Raw genomic sequence first — 17,920 nt, forward strand, 5'->3', positions numbered from 1 at the left:
CGAGCTAAGGAGAAGACACCTCAAAAGAAATGAAACATGCCCACACCTTGATCTTGGGCTTCCAGCCTCCAGAACTGTGAGAAAATAAATTTCTGTTGTTTAAGCCACCTCGTCTGTGGTAATTTATTATGGCAGCCCAAGCAGAGTAATACACTACCATTTCTTTTTTTTTTTTTGTAAAGAATGTGATCGCGTCACATAGTTGTGGTGGATGGGAACAGTAGGGGTTGGGGGTGGACCCTGATTACCTGATTCCTGGTTTTTTTCCACTATACCACACTGGCACTCTACATTTTGGTTTGTTGACCACCTACTTCCACTTTAGTATCCTGGGATACAACATTATGAATTAACTTTGCAGAAGTCTAAGGTTTACTAAGTATGCAATATCACTCCTTGTCAGGTAACAAAATAAGCAATTTATGTACCAAGATAAACCAAATTATGATTTTGCCTGGCACATCTCTTAATTCCCCTGAAGTAAGGTATTTATGATTGTCAACAACCTGCTATCTCAAAGTGGAATACATGAAATTTCAATTTCTCCCATGCACATGTGCAGAGCTTGCAGTTACAAATGGGTTTTCATGACTAAATTGATTAGCTCAACTAGACATCCATGAAATGAAATGTACGAGGTCTGATTTTTAGCTTGAGCCTAAGAAATACATCACTAAGTTTAATACAAACACTAGAAGTTCACATTATGGGAGAGAAGTTGGATTCTGAAAAGTTCACATGATGCTTGTAATTTACTGTCACAATGGCTGCAGTTCTTAATGTTACCTCTTGACTGTTTCTTTGTTTTGTTTGGTTTTTATTTGTTTATTTTATTTGTTATTGGGGAATATTGGGGAACAGTGTGTTTCTCCAGGGCGCATCAGCTCCAAGTCACTGTCCTTCAATCTAGTTGTGGAGGGCGCAGCTCAGCTCCAAGTCCAGTTGCTGTTTTCAAATTTAGTTACAGGGCTCGCAGCCCACCATCCCATGTGGGAATTGAACCAGCAACCTTGTTGAGAGCTTGTGCTCTAACCAACTGAGCCATCCAGCCGCCCCAACTCTTGACTGTTTTTAGTCACCTTTATTACTTGGAAGAGCAAGTTGTCTCCTATCTTTTTGGAGTCTATGATTTTTCATTATATGTCAAAGACAACAAAAAAACCATAATTTTTTCCTGTTTTTAATGTTTGAAGCAAAGGAATTTTCTCCAGCCTGTACTGTTTTGATCAGCTTCAGTTAGCTGTAATTTAGTTACAATATAACTCAGATTTTAAGCGTGCAACTCCATGTGCTTTGACAAATGTATATAGTCATGTAACAGCCACTATAATCATGATTCAAAACATCTCCATTACCTCTAAAAGTTCACTTGTGTTTACTTTGGAGTCACTCCCACCCCACTTCCCCTTTTCACTCTTTGAAAAAGTCTGATCTGATTTCTGTCACTGTAGTTTTACCTTTTCTAAAATTTCATCTAAATGGAATAATACAGTATGTAGTCTTTTGTGTGTGTCTTCTTTCACTACGCACAATGATTTTGCAATTCATTCATGTTGTCACATGTATCAATTTGTTTCATTTTAGTGTTCAGTAATATTGCATTGTATAGCTATATTATAATGTTTAGCTGTATTATAACATGTAGCTATATTATAATATGTCTATATTATCATATAAATTATTGCTATATTATAATATGTCTATATGATTACATAGACATATGGTTCTTTTCAGGTTTTGTCTATTTCAAATATTTGCTTTTAAGTCTTCGTGTGGACATAAGTTTTTGTTTTTCTTGGGTAAATGCCTAGGAGCAAAATTGCCGGATCATAAGGTGAGTGTTTTACCATTATGAGAAACTACATAACTATTCTCCAAAGTGGCCTTACCATTCTGCATTCTTATCAGTAGTGTATGAGAGTTGCTCCACATTCTTGACAACACTAATATTAGCAATCTTTTAAATTTTAGTGGTTCTATTGGTTGTATAGTAGTATCTTATTGTGGTTTACATTTTTATTTACTTAGTGACTAATAGCATTGAGCACTCTTTTGTGTGTTTGTCATTGTATATCTTTGGCGAAGTATCTGTTCAAATCTTTTGATCTTTTTTAAAAAATTCAGTTTATTTTGTCATCCTATTATTGAATTGTAAGAGTCCTTTATATATTATGAGTACATATATTATGAATACAACTCCTTTACTAAATATTTGTTCTGTAATTATTTTTCTTCTAATCTATGGTTTGCCTTTTCATTTTTTAATGATGTCTTTGAGGAACGGATGTTTTAAATTTTGATGAAATCCAATTTATCATCCTTTTATTTCATATTTCATGTTTTAATGTACTTTTTAGTTTTTGCTTAACCCAAGTGCACCAAGATTTTCTCTTAAGTTCTATTATAGAAATTTTATAGTTTTATCTCTTTCATTTAGGTCTATGACCCATTTCAATTAGGCAAGGCCTTTTGGATCTCAAATTAAAATATCTTCTAGAAAATAGTTTGAAACCCACACCACTGCACAAATAAAGAACATGAACTGATGCACACAATTTGTCTCTACCCCCTTCCTCCCAACTGAAGGAGATACAGATAGAATTCATATTTATTATTCATCCTTGTAACTCCTGGACATCTGAAAATTGTTTAGTTTTCATTATTGTAATTTGTATTATGCCCTTGTTTTCATCTCTAATATTGGTTATTTGTGCTTTTGTTAATTTTACTGTTCAAATATTTTATATAAATTTTTTTGCTTGCTTCTTTGGTCTCTGATGGAGACATGTTAAAATTTTCCATGTATGAAAAATACAAATAAAGATAATAAAAAAATCTTCCGTTTATGATTGTTGATATGTCAGTTTTTTCTTGTAAAGGTTTTGCTTTATATATTGATTGGCTGTGATGTTGGCTCATAAGAAGTTATGCTTGCATCTTCTTGATGAGTTGTTCTTTTTATTATTATCTAATGTCCTCTTTATGCTTTGTAATGTTTTTTGGCCTTGATGTGATTATCTTGACATTATTATTGCTATAACAGTGTTGACGATAAACAAAAGACAGCCAGATATTTCTCTAGCAAAATTAGTTTATTTGGGAACAACAAAGAATTGCAATTTGGTTCATGTGGTGTGATGGCGAACTACATGCAAGTCCGGAGAAACAAAGGAGAGAAAACTCTTTTATAGAGAAGAGGAAGTTGGGAAAATGATTATAAACAGAATTCTTCCTGTTCTGCTCTGCAATCTATTTAGGATTGTGGCCTCCTAACTTCATTTTAAGTTAAGTTTCTGTTTATTAATTTTTACAAGTTTTCTTTAGGTTAATATTTGCATGGTAAATATTTTGCTATCCCTTTATTTTGATTAGGCTTTGGAATGACATTTAGCTGGGTTTAAATTCTAGGTTTAGTCATTTTCCTTCAGCGGTCTCAGGATATAACTTCCTATGTTTTGTATCTATTATTGTTGAATAAGAGCTCACTAATTGCAATTCTTTTGTAGAAAAATCTGTTCTCTCTGGTAGTTTTTAAGAATTTTTATTCTATCCTTGACATTCTAATAACCAGTTATTTTATTAATTCAATTACGACTTACTTTGATGTTTAAACTTTGCATTTAGATGTTTTTATCTTTTACTAAAGAATCACTGAGTCACATCAATTTCATTTCAGGATTTTATAGACTTTGTTCTACTGTTTTTTTGACATCTATTGCAAAGGAAAAGGTCACCTTGATACGTTTTCTGTTGACGGTAACCTGTTTTTTTCTACAGAAGATTCCTTTATTTTTTCTATCTTTAAAAGTTCAATAAATTTGCCAAATTTTTTCTTGGGAAATTTTGTAAGTTTTGTTCTTGATTTTGTCTGTTGATTTTCCCTTTTTGTAGATGAGATTTAAAAAAAATACTATTTTTTCTTTATTCGTTTTTAAACTGAGGTATAACATACAGTAAATTATATAAAAACACACTGCTTTTAAGTGTACGGTTTGATGATTTTTTAATTTACATATGCACCCTTATAACCACTAACCAGATAAAGGCATAGATTTCCTTATATTGCCCCAGATTTCCTTATATTGCTTCCCAATTTCCTTATATTGCTTCCCAGATTTCCTTATATTGCTAGTGCCCCAGATTTCCTTATATTGCTTCCCAATTTATCCTTTACAATGGTTGACTACTATTCTGAATTTTTGTCATCATTGATTACTTTAACCTTTTTTTGAACTTCATAGAAATCATATGGAATGTACTCTTTCATGTCTGACTAATTTCACTTAATAAAACAACTTTCATCTATGAAAGTGCATCTAGCAATGGATTCATCTATGTTGTTGCATGTATCAGTAGTTTGTTCCTTTTACTGCTGCATAGTATTCTATAATATGAATATACCACTATTTATTTTTTTCTTTTGTTGATAGGTCTTTGGGTTTTCATTTTTTTTGGCTACTATGAATAAAGATGCTATAAGCATTCTTATACATATCCTTTCATGGACATATTACTTATTTTTCTTGAATAAATATATAGGAGTGAATTGCTGGGCCTTAAGAAGGTGTATATTCAGTTTTAATAGGTATTGCCAAAGCAAATAGTCACTTCTAAAGTGATTGTGCCCTTTTATACTTGTATACATATACATAACAACATATATATTTTTATATATGTTTTATGACACATATATATATTATGTTGGTACGAAAGTAATTGCAGTTTAAAAAGTTAAAAATAAATGCAAAAACTGCAATTACTTTTGCACCAACCTAACATACTGGGTGTGTATGTGTATGTGGGTGCTAGATGTAATACATTCTTGCCAACACTAGGTATTGCTGGTGTTTTTTTGGGAGGTGGGTGGGTGGATATCTGGCTTCTTTCATTTATCAAAATGCATTTGCGATTCATCCATGACTTTGTGTGAATATATAATTTATTACATTTAATTGCTTAAGAGTACTCAATTGTTTGGATGTACCAGTTTTTTTATTCAGTAACTGGCTGAAGGACATTTGAGTTGTTCCCAGATTTTAGTGATTATGAATAAATTTACTGTAAACATTCACACCATGATATTTTTGTGAACGTAAATATCTAGCAGTAGGATTGCTAGATTATAAATTAAGTATGTTTGGCTTTATAAGAAACTACTAAACTCGTTTCCAGAGTGGCTATAGCAGTTTGTAGCCAGTAATGTTTGAGAGTCCAGTTACTCCACATTTCACTAGCACTTGCTATTGTCAGGTTTTTTAAATTTTAGCCCTTGTAATGGGTGTGTAGTGTAATCTTTTAAATTTTATACTACATCCTGGTAGAGTGTGGCGATTATGGTTTTATTTTGTACTTCCTTGATGACTAATGGGTTGAAAGCCTTTTCATATATTTATTGGCCTTTTGTGAAGTGCAATTGTCTTTTTTTGTCCATTTTTTTTTCTTGGATTGTCTCTTTATTGACTTGGAGTTTTTTTAAAATTTTATTTTGGATATGAGTCCTTTGTCAAATGTATATGTTGTAGCTTTCTTTTCCCTTTTTTAATAGTCTTTTAATGAGTTGAGTATTTTAATGATGGCTATAGTAGGCTAACTAATGGCCCCCCAAAGATGTCCACGTCACAGTCTCTATACACTGAGTATATTACCTTACGTGGCAAAAGGGACTTTGCAGATGTATAATAATCCAGTTAAGGATCTTGAGATGGGAGATTATCCCGGATTATCCAGGTGAAATCCATGTAGGCACAGGGGTTTTATAAGAGGGAGGGATGATGGGTCATAGTCAGAGAGAGATTAGAATGTACTCTGGTGCTGACTTGAAGATGGAAGAAGTGGCCATGAACTAAGGAATGCATATGGTCTCTAGAAACTGAAAAAAATCAAGGAACGATTCTCTACAGTCTCTAGAAGGAACAAAGCCCTATTGACACCTTAATTTGAGACAACTGACTTCTGATGTCCAGATTTGTAAGATAATAAATTAGTTTTGTTTTATCACTAAATTTGTTACAGCAGCGATAAGAAAAATGTCTTTTCATTTTATTAAAAAACATCAATTTTATTAGTACTTAACTGTATTCTAGTTAAGAAATTTTTGTGTAACCCAAGCTTGTGAAATTACTGTTTTCTTGCAGAAACTTTATTATTTTACCTTTTATACTTGGATCTATGATATATCCTGAACAAATTTTGGAGCATGGTGTGAGATAGATTTAATGTTCAAAGTTCTGCCAAGTTTCACAGGCTTCTCCGGAAACAGTTTCATTCCGGGGAATCACACTCTGTGGCGCCATCTCCCGGAGATGTCAGGAAACTCCGGATTTAAACCACCACCAAAGGTCGACGTTCTTAAATTACACTCCCTGGGGTTCTTTTTCGGAGGTTCCCGGGACGCATGCGTTTTTGATGGGAAGCCTGGCCTGTGAGAAACTACAATTCCCAGAAGGCCATGCTAAAGGGGGCGGAAATCTTGTGGTGGGGGAGGGGGAGGGAAAGGCATGAAGACTCGCGAGAGACGGAGGTTGAGGCAGCAGTGCGAAGTGGGTGGAGGTGGGTGGAGAGAGTGAGGAGGAAGAAGGGGAGGTGCTGTCCCACAATACCAGGCGGGAGGGCGGGGAGGCGGTTTGTATCCGGGCTGTGAGGTGCTCGGAACCTCCGCGGACCTTGCTGTTTCTGTCTCTTTAACGCGAGAGGAAGCGATGCGGAGGGGTGGAAAATGGCAGAGCTGCAAATGTTACTAGAGGAGGAGATCCCGTCTGGCAAGAGGGCGCTGATAGAGAGTTACCAGAACCTGACCCGGGTGGCGGACTACTGTGAAAACAACTACATACAGGTGAGGCAGCGCGGGCGCGCGGGCGGGCGCTGCCTGGCCGGGCCGAGGACCCGCCGCCGGCCGCCCGAGTGACCAGCCTCCTGGGCGGGGTGGGGGACAGCCCTAACCTCCGCGGCCGCCTCCAGCCCCAGCCCCAGCCCCGCCGGGGACGGAGCGAGCGGCCGGGCTCCGGGCGTCGGGCTGCGATACAGGAAGTGGCTGTGGTGGTGGAAACCGACCGAAGGGGAGAGAGACAACGGGCGCGGGCGCAGGGAACCCGCCGCGGCCCGGAGCGCCCCACCGTCCGCCTGCCTGCGGGCTCGGCTCCCCGAGTCGCGCTGCCCCCCGCAGCCTGCCGGTCGCGAGGTTTCCGCTGGAGACCCCGCCGCCACCCGCCGTCTCTCCGCCAGGCGAGGGGTCTACGGCCGAGACCGAGGGGAGAGGAAAGGGCAGGGACGAGGCACGGGGAGGAGCAGCAGAAGCGAGAGGAAAAGCGGGGTGTGTGTGTGTCGGGGGAGGGGAGGGGGGGGCGATTATGTCAGTTCAACCCCAGAGGGTGTGTCTTTTATTTATTTATTTAAAAAAATCTGTCATGAGTCACATTACACAGACCTCCCCGAGGAGAGGAGGAAGCGGGTGGGGAGTGAGGGAAGACGTCGGAAGAGAAGTTAATCTCAAAATTCCTTTGATTGAAGGTTTGTGAATCTGCCTGCCTGTCCGTTTTCAAGTCGGGTTTCTTCCCTCTCCTCGTTTTCACTTGCACCCCACCGGAACGTCTGTCTAGAGGAGGTCACAGCTGTCATTGTAAAACACAAATTAGTCTTAGCTACTGGGAAAAATGTCTTAAATACTGTCGTCCCCAAAAGTTCTTGAACTGTTGGTTTCATAAAGCGACTTAAAATAGAACGGTGTAATCGCCGGAGGCTTATTTTCTGAAGGTTTCTCTTAACCAATCTAAGTGAATGTATAGATTCTGAATCCAAATAGGTTACAGAACATACTTAGTGTTAGAACCATAACGTAAAATGTTACTGTAAATTTATTAGAGAATTCTTGGGACCTTAACTATGGCAGATGCTTGTTTGTTTTTAATGATTGAAAGTGAATTATGGTGTGATAGTTTGGTTTGTAGATCATTACTGCATAAACCAACAGTTTACAGTAGAAGCAGATAAAGTACCAGAATCCTTTCTATCAATATAAGGGCACCAAAAATTCACTTTTTAGTGGTAAAGCATGGCCAAAAAGTGCTTTGAAAGGTTAGGGTTATTGCAATTCAGAACTAAAGTATTTATAGAAATTCCTCCCATGTGATTGTCATTTTAAAGAACCAATAGTTTCTGTGTTGGCAAATGCTTTTCCTCCTTATTTTTAGAAGGAGATACTGTTTTCAGAATATTCTGAATATTTCTCAGTTTCCATATTAGTAACATATCTTCAGTAGCACTAGTAGGAATTTATCTCAAACTTTTTCAAGCTTTTACTTTAGGAATTCTGATAAACTTGTTGAATGCCTGCCACGTCTACTAAATTTCTTGTTTTTGCAAACTTTATATGTAGCCTTTAAAAAATAGTCTAAAACCAAGTAGAAATGTAGATGTAGTTTTCAACTAGAAAAGTGATCTTGTAGTTTATTGATATTAATACATACAGCTTTTATCCAATTTAACGTGAAAAATCTTAAAATTGAGGTGAATCTCAATTTACTGAAGATTTTAAGGACTTTGAAAGTCAAAGGGAAAGCACAGGAAGTTAAATTGCACCTATTCCAGAAGTCATTTCTTTGTAGAAGTCAGCAGATAAGTACTTTACAAAGGGTGGCTTCTTTTTGTTTTGCATGTTGGGAAATCTGACAAATACATGATGTGGTAACTGCTAAGTGTTGGCAAATGCAAACATGTTTTAACCTGTCTGGTGACTGTTTTTCAGGTAATTGTCTGCTGCTGTAAGGTTTTTTTTTTCGTGTTTTTTTTTTTTTTTTTCTTTTCTCCCTGACCCCTTTCCTTTTCACCTCCTGCCACCATCATGTAACTTGGAAGCACTTTTAAACTTCTTGGTAATATTCCTAGTTAAGATAAGTCATTTTATTTCTCATGCAGTCTCTTACTTTTAAACACGTTAGTACAGTGGTGCAAAGTACCACTGTCAGTGGCCCCAAGTTTTTTTTCTTTTTTTTTGGTGGTCTTAAATTGACACTAGAGAGGTATTCTGATCTTGCTGGGGAAAAAAGATATTTATCTTAGTAGCCTTTAAACTTTGGGGGGGCATGATGCAGGCCATTAGCTAGCTGCCTTTCTGAGGCTCAGACAAGGTCAGGCTCAGACAGGCTTAGAGGATGCTGAAGACTTTGTAGGAGAAGTGGGAGCTGACTTTGTGGTGTGCTGTGCTGCTAACTGTGGTGCTGTGAATAGGGAACAAAAGTACTAGTCGTACCCATTTGGATGTCTTTTGAGATCTTTCTGTATCCTTTCTATGATCCTGATTGGGTTATAATGAACAGCCTTACGTAAATGTACCCCCTCTCAGGGAAAGTATGTGGTTACTTGCGTTTTGAGATTTTTTTACCCAAGATGAGTTAAGTTACTGCCAGGGTGATTTTTATCCTGAGAATTCAGTTTTAATTTTGTTGTTTTCCTACATTTTGGAAGTATAGTCCAATTAGGTTAAGGTGTTTAGTTGACAGGTTCTTTTGGCTCTAGTGCAATTGAGTCCTAGAGTACTTCATTAGCTCTTTGGGTCCTGTTGACTTTTAAGTGTTGTAATTTACAACAGAACTTCTCAAAGGAGTACATTATCTTAAAAAGGACAGAGTTTTTGAAATTGTTACAGGGAAATAATATTCAAAATAGAAATTTTTTTTTATATAAACGTTTATGTAGACATGAAGAAAAATCTTTGCCTTTTTCCATCTTTTGATTCCTATTACCAGTTAGAATTTTTCTAGTAGATTACGTCAAGGACAGTCAACTCCTCAACACTTGAATGTAATTTATCTGGCCAGTTCTCTTTGCTCTACTTTAGGGTCCATAATGCCTTTAGCATGAGAACTATTTTGGGGAATAGGAAGCGGAGTTGATTTAGAAAGAGTAGAAACTGCTTAAGAAAGATTTCTCAGTACGCAAATTGCTAGGTTGGGTAAGGACGGAAAAGTCTTCTATGCAGCTAACCTTTTAAACTTAGTTTTCTGCTTGGAATTCTCCCAATAAAATCTTCATTTGGGTTAGCAAGTATATTCTAATTCTGGGAGTGTGAAGGGGATCACATCAGTACTTAGTTTAGCTTGCTTTCTTACTCCTATGATGTTAGCTTATGCTCATTTGTTCAATATGTACATTTGTCCTTAGAGGTCAGATAATTTTTGAGCAGGAACACTTTGAAATAGGGAAAAGCTAGCATTTCTGGTGCCATATAGTTTATGTCAGTTTATAAGTGAAGTCACTTAATCATTACAATACTTGAATGTTTTCTTCCCCCCCCCTTTTTTTTTTTAACAGATGAGCCATTTAAAGTTTAGAGATATTAAATACCTAGCCTAAATTTCCATATCTCATGAGATAGTGCCAGGAATCAAAACCATATTTTCTGATTGCATGTTCTGAGTTCCTTTTAGTGAATACTAAGGCTGCTTACCACAGCATAGGGCATAAAACCAGGTGGTACAAAGGAGGGTCGTAGAGAGAAGGGAAGAGGGTAATACATGTCATTGCTTCTGTTTGAGTACCTACTGAGTCACAGTCTCTGCTGGTTGATTTGTATTATTGTATCCTTACAAAAATTCTCCATGATAGGCAGAATTCTCTTACAAATGAGGATATTAGGACTCAGAAAAGTTAAATGAGTTTTGTTTGATGATACAATAAGTAATTGGCAGGCAGGATTTCTGCCTAACTCTGACAGGTTCCACAGGCTATGCTCTTTCCGTATCATAGTGTCTCCAGACTCGAAGAGTCTAGAGCTTGGACTAGTTCAGAAATGTCATGGAATAGACTCTTTTGGGGCCTGTCTGGGAACCTAACAACTATTTTACCATGTTTCTTCTGAGTTTGAAGTTGCAAAATTGTAAGAACAGGTATGTTTTTAGTTTGGGGACTTGCCTGGATCACCAAAGGATGGTAGTAGCTTTGGCATTTGAAGTGTTGGATTATAGGAATCACAGGCGAGTTTTTCATTGAGCTCAGCGATCCTTTTCCTTTCTATGCATCCTGGCCTATTTTTTCTATTCTGATTCAGCTTTGCAATTGTGATAAGAAAATTTGTAAAAGAATTAGTGGAAGTTAACAAAACAAAATGTTTTGAAACATTTTGATACCCATACAAACTTGATTAAGCTAAAGGTAGTCAGAATGATTGAGGAGATTGAGGAGATTAGGACAGATTGGAAGTGGTAGACTTATAATTGCACTTTGACATTTGAGTAAAACAGTGGCTAGCAAAATCAGATATACGATGGAAATCTAAATGAATTAAGCAGGGTTCTATTAGAAATGTACAGTAGCAATGTACAGCATGGTAACTATAGTAAATAATACTGTATTGTATATTTGAAAGTCGCTAAGAGAGTAGATGGTAAAAGTTCTCACCACAAGAAAAAAAATTTCTGTGTGGTGATGGGTGTTAACCAGACTTATTGTGGTGATCCTTTTGCGATATATACAAATATTGAATCATGTTGTACACTTGAAACACCTGAGATATAGAGTATGTCAATTGCATCTCAAAAAAGAGAACAAAACAAGGTTTTAGATAATTTTATGGAAGATCCTCAAGTAGTTGTTAGATTGACTCATACAATAACACACATGCTTATTAATGCTTCTGTCAGGCAGGCAGGATCTGACCTTGTGCATTAGGTCTTAGGAAAAGTCCATTCATAAGGATGCAATATTACATCAGTTCTTGCTAATAATACTCTCAATAATACTGAATATTCTTTAAGACTGTATGTCATTTGCAAGTTTGTATTAAAACTAATTCCTCTTTTTCTTTTGTAACTTTAATATTAATAAGAGCTTTACATGTGGTACTTTGATTTAGTCCTAGTGTGTTTAGATCCTCAGTTTTAGCATGTTTTTGTCTTTTGGAGAGGGTTTAAAGAAAATTGTTGAAATAATCCCTTAGGATAATTCCTCCTATGTGCTTTTGCTTTGTATAGTTGATTCTGATAGCTAAAGAATGCAAAATACTCCTTGGAGTGGAGAAGAGGTATTTGGGCAATTCGGGGGTCTGATCTGTGGCCATTTAGAATAATCCTATTTATGTTGGCTGAAATCATGTCATAGGAATTAGACATTTGTGAGTTAACACACAAGAAAAGAAGGAAGAGTACTAATATTGGGAGAAGAGGTTGAAGGAAACATTATGGGATCATTTAAATGTAATTCCATGAGAAGAGTTTTGGTATGAAGAGTAAGGTAAAAATAATAGTTAATTGCTAATTTGGGGGCATTTAAAAAGTTTGAATTTGGGGGGAGCTGTATACTTTTTCTAATGTTTTTCTGTGTTGATTATAATTTTTATTGAAGTTATGATTGATTTTAGAAGAAATAATAGTCAAACCCCGAAACTACAAACTTTTTAGACCTTAATATTTAATAAAAAATAAAGGATTTTTTTTTTTAAAAGTACAGCATTGAGAAGATAAGCCACTTGGAAAATGGCAATTATTGGATTTTGTGTTTAAAGGAAATAGCTGACCAGATCATTTTATCAGTAAACATTAATTCCTTAGAAAGGAGACTTGAAGTTTTTTAGTATCACCACTGTGTGAACCCGAATAACTACAATTAGTCTTGGATCTACTAATTTTCTCCATTTACAAAATGAAATTTTCTCAGAGATAGTTGGTAGTGAACTAATGTTTACGAAGAAAGTCTGGAAGCAAAACAAAACATCTTAAGGAAGATAATGTATATTTGTTTTCAAGTAGATTCTAATTTTGATATATATCCACAGATACAAGTTCAGCAAATGTTTGGGATTGTGATTTATGTCGACTAAAGAATATTCGTAGGACCATCTCCAATACAGCTTAAAGTATAAAAGGAAACTAATTTTAAGTCTTATTTTACTAATTATTAGTATAGTACTTAAAAATTTACGGAAAATTTCAAACATTTTCAGAAATGGAGAGTAGTGTAATGAACCCCTATGTGTTCATTGCCCAGCTTTAACGGTTATCAACTTAAAACCAGTCTCCTTTCATCTAATATTTCTCTCATATTTCTGTACCGTTATTGTAAAGCCCATCTTTGACATACCATTTCATCCATAAATATTTTAGTGTGTATGTCTAAAAGATGAAGGCTTATTAAATCCGTTGCATAATTTCTATATGTGGGGAAAATTAATGAATGCTATTATAATTTATTTGTGACAAAAATGAGAGCTTTAAAATAGTTTATGTATATATATATATATGTATATATATATATATATATATATATATATATATATATATGCACACACACACACACACACACACTTTTTTTTTTATTGGGGAATATTGGGTAGCAGTGTGGTTTTCTAGGGCCTATCAGCTTCAAGTCAAGTCGTTGTCCTTCAATCTAGTTGTGGAGGGCGCAACTCAGCTCCGAGGCCAGTCACTGTTTTCAATCTTAGTTGCAGGGGCACAGCCCACCATCATCCCATGCAGGAAGGCAATCTTGTTGCTGAGAGTTCGGGCTCTAACCAACTGAGCCATCCGGCCGCCCCATATTTTTAATTTATAGCTAATTTTGTAGTGATTTCTGCCACAGGTTGGTTAGAATGCAGATGTATTGCTTCATAATGGAACTTTGTTTGTTGAGTTATAATTCATATAATATAAAACCAACCATTTTAGAGTATATAGTTCAGTGGTATTTAGTACATTCCCAGTCTTGTGCAACCACCACTTTGACCTAGTTCCAAAATAATTTATTACTCCTTAAAAAAAAAATACCGCATACCCATTGAGCAGTTTGTTCCTATCCTACTCCCTCAGCACCTGGCATATACCAATTTGCTTTCTGTCTCTATGAATTTACCTGTTTTGTATATTTCATATGAATGGAATTATGCAATATGTGGCCTTGTATTTGGCTTCTTTCATTTACATTAAGCATAGTCTTGTATGCATATACCATGTTTTGTTTAACCATTCATCTATTGATGGACACGTTGGTTGTTTCTATCTTCTTGGCTATTGTGCATAGTACTGCTGTGAATGAATAGTCATGTATGGTATTTGAGTGCCTATTTTCAGTGATTCATTATGGTATTTTGTGAAATATGTAACTGTAAGTTTGCACTTAGATAATTTTGAATTTCTATCACTGTACTTCAGTGTAATGAGGGAATTCCAGACGTGAACACAGGCTCATTTTCAGTGTGGATTGATAGAAATTATTAAGGCTTAGAGCTTAATTTTTCACTTTATATATAAGCTTAATTTCCCCCCAACTACCAAAGTAATATTAAATATGGTTATAGCATAAATTTTAAACTTTTTTAGAAATATATATGGCTTAGACAGTAAAGTGCCTTGTAATATCACTCTTATGTATAGTCTTTAAAGAATGTATCTATGCTGTACAGTTGGTAAACTCATTGTTTATTGTAAGGCAAAATGTTTCCGTTGCAGTATATTGTAGAAAACTAAAAAAAGTTCTAACAGTTCTATGAGATTATATAATTATTAAAGCAAATGTGAATTATGTTCTTAGAGCTTAAATGAAGCATAGTATGCAAGATGTGCAGTTGGATATGCTCAGCTGCTTTTAATTGGAGCAAAATTTTTCTATTTCCTTGAAACTTAAAGGGAATAAAAATACTATGTTAATGAAAAACTTTATTGAAAAACTTGTTTACTTTTAAGTCACTCATTTCCTGAATGCTTTATATTTAGTTCCTGTTATTAATTTCTATATGCTGTGATAGAATTACATTTAGTAAATTTTTTATTTTGTGGAAAGGCAAGAGTAGTGCTTTATGAGATTCCTTTCTATTTGGGCCATGGGGAATTAATACCCTCCACTTAAATGCCAGAAATGTATGTAATGCATCATATGGGAAAAGATACTTCTAAGTTTAAATATTGGCAACCTAAGACTTATAATAATACGTTCTTATTTTAAGAAGGCAATATAGTGGAGAAAGTTCATGAGTGCCATTTAAACTTACGGTTACCCCTCAGTGTGGGCCCTCAGCATAGCCCAGCAATCCCACTACATTTTTCATGTCAGTTTATTCTTCCACTCACCATAAACTGTTTTAAATCTTATCTTCCCTTTTAAAATCTTTCCATCCTCAACTTTTGTCTTATAGAGAAAATAGACCTCATTATATAGGACATATAATTTCTTACCACTCCATCTCCAAGCCTCCTGGTGTCCTTGTCCATCCTGTTCTTCCTTTTTATTATAATGGAGGCTAGATGTCCTTCCTCCTAGCTAAGGTCAGTACTTATGTTTGCTCTGGGTCCCATCCTCTCTTGCCTTTTTCAGAAATCTTGTACTTCATATCTCTTTTTCTTTGACGTTTTTATTCTCATTTATTTCTAGGAACAATTTTATTGAGATATTATCATAAGTTTCACCCATTTAAAGTGTACAATTCAATGGTTTCTAATATTTTCACAGAGTTGTGCAACTGTATTAGTTTCCTAGGGCTGTCATAACAAAATGCCACAGATTGGTGACTTTAAAAACAAAACATTTTTTTCTCTCTAAGGTTGAGAAGCTAGAGGTTCAAGATTGAGGTCTTGGCAGGTTTGGTTTCTTTAGAGGCCATTCTTTTTGGTCTATAGATGTTTACCTTCTCTCTGTGCACAAGATCATCCCTTCGTGCATACATGTGTCTGGTGTGTCCTCATCTCTTCTTTTTAAAGAAGTTTTATTAAAAAAGTATGGTTACATACACGATTATATCAGTTTCAGGGATACACTGTAGTTCAACATTTATACACCTAAAGAAGTGATCACCGTAAGACCAGCAACCATCTGACACCGTACTACGCTATTGCAATATTATTGACTATATTCCTTATACTCTGCATTACATCCCCGTGACTTACTTGTTTTATAAAATTTGAACCTCTTATTCCCTATCACTTTTGCCCCCACCCTTTTTAATTTTTCAATTACGGTTAACATTCAATTTTATTTTATATTAATTTCAGGTGTACAGCATAGTGGTTAGACATTTATATAATTTGAGAAGTGATCCCCCTGACTAGTGTAGTACCCACCTGGCACTGTGCATAGTTATTACCATATTAGTGACTATATTTCCTATGCTTTACATCCACTGACTATTTTGTAACTACAATTTGTATTTAATCCCTTCACCTTTTTCACCTTGTCCCTCAACCTCTCCCATCTATCACCCCAACAAATCTAGTACCCGTCTAACACCCTACATAGTTATTACAATATTACTGACTATATTCCTTATGCTATACCCTACATCCATGTGACTACTGTGTAACAACCAATTTGTACTTCTTAATCCCTTTCCCTTTCTCATTCACTCCCAACCCCCCCACCCTCAATCTGGCAACCATCAAAATGTTCTCTGTATCTATGAGTTTGTTTCTGTTTTTTTTATTTATTTTGTTCTTTAGATTCCACATATAAGTGAAGTCACACTGCATCTGTCTTTCTCTGTCTGACACTCCACTCAGCACAGTACTCTCTAGGTCCATCCATGTCACTGCAGATGGTAAGAACCCATTCCCTTCCATGGCCAAGCAATATTCCACTGTATATATGTACCACCTCCTCTGTATCCATTCATCCATCGATGGACACCCAGGCTGCCTCCACATCTTGGCCGTTGTAAACAGCGCTGCAGTGAACATATGGATGCACACGTCCCCTTGAAGTAGCGTTTTGGTTTCTTCGGATAAATACCCAGAAGTGGGGTTACTGGATCCTTCTTTGTCTCTTGTTACAGTTTTTGTTTTAAGGTCTATTTTGTCTGGTGTAAGTATTGCTATCTCAGCTTTTGTTTGTTTTTTATTTCCATTTTCATGAAATATCTTTTTCCATCCCTTTACTTTCAGCCTGTTTGTGCTTTTTGATCTGAGGTGAGTCTCTCGTAGGCAGCATATGTAAGAGTCTTGTTTTCTTATCCATTCTGCCACCCTGTCTTTTGATTGGAGCATTTAATCCATTTACATTTAAAGTAATTGTTGATAGATATGTAGTTATTGCCATTTTGTTATTCATATTTTTGATCCTCTTTGTTTTCTGCTTCTTTTTCTTTTTTTTTTTTAAAGGCGACTTTTTATTACTTTTATGTACAGAAAACGCCAACAGTGTACACTCAGCCCAGCTTGGTGGCCAGTTCTTTAGCCTTTGCCTTTTCCAGCTTGGCAATGCGAGCCACCGACTTGGGGCCCAGGACGTTGCCTCCCCAGGGACGGCGGATCTCATCGTATTTGTCGTTGTAGTTGGTCCGGATAGCTTCCACCAGCTTAGCCAGCGCTCCTTTGTCTTCCGAGTTAACCTGTGTGAAGGCGACGATGGTGCAGGTCTTTCTGTGGACTAGACGCCCCAGCCTGGCCTTCCCCTTGAGAATGCAGTAGGGAACCCCCATCTTACGGCACAGGGCAGGCAGGAAGACCACCAGCTCGATGGGATCCATGTGCAATCACCACCAGCTGAGCCTTCTTGTTCTCCACCAAAGTGGTGACAATATTAACCCCTGCTCGAAGGACAGGTGGCCTCTTGGTAGGAACATCCCCCTTGCCAGCAGCTTTTTTCTCAGCCCGAGCCAACAACCTCTGCTTCTTTTCTTGCTTTGTCTCTGGTCTGTACTTGTGAGCCAGCTTAAGCAGTTGAGTAGCTGTCTGGCGGTCCAAAGCCTGGGTGAACTGGTTAATGGCAGGAGGCACTTTCAGACGCTTATAAAGAATAGCTCTTTGCTGCTGCAGCCGAATGTACCGGGGCCATTTGACAAAGCGGGTAAGGTCCCTTTTGGGCTGGATGTCCTGTCCGATGCCGAAATTCTTGGGCCTTTTCTCAAACAGCGGATTCACCACCTTCTTGGCCTCCTGCTTCTTCACGACGGCAGGCGCTGGCGCCACCTTCTTCCCCTTGGCCTTCTTCCCTTTCGGCATCTTGGGCA

The 17,920-nt window shown here is 36.7% G+C and overlaps 1 protein-coding gene and 1 pseudogene across 16 annotated transcripts in view; one reads left to right on the forward strand and one right to left on the reverse strand.

Annotated features, from left to right (window-relative positions):
* Window positions 1-6,476: 6,476 nt before the first annotated feature.
* The window catches only part of ABI1 (abl interactor 1), a 114,971-nt gene continuing 103,527 nt past the window's right edge, over window positions 6,477-17,920 (forward strand). For 4 of the 15 annotated variants that reach the window (XM_081062610.1, XM_081062616.1, XM_081062605.1 and 1 more), the window contains exon 1: window positions 6,510-6,832. In XM_081062610.1, coding sequence (XP_080918736.1) covers window positions 6,716-6,832 — 117 coding nt within the window. In that variant the 5' untranslated portion in view covers window positions 6,510-6,715. Of the gene's footprint in view, window positions 6,833-17,920 lie in introns of all 15 variants that reach the window. The other 11 variants (XM_081062603.1, XM_081062617.1, XM_081062615.1 and 8 more) reach the window with 6 other exon arrangements.
* On the reverse strand, window positions 17,065-17,912 carry LOC308498002 (large ribosomal subunit protein eL8-like; annotated as a pseudogene). Its single transcript has one exon. The product of its transcript is annotated as a large ribosomal subunit protein eL8-like (transcript).

Source organism: Rhinolophus hipposideros (genome assembly GCF_964194185.1).
Source record: "Rhinolophus hipposideros genome assembly, chromosome: 1".
In the NCBI taxonomy this organism is placed as follows: Eukaryota; Metazoa; Chordata; class Mammalia; order Chiroptera; family Rhinolophidae; genus Rhinolophus; species Rhinolophus hipposideros.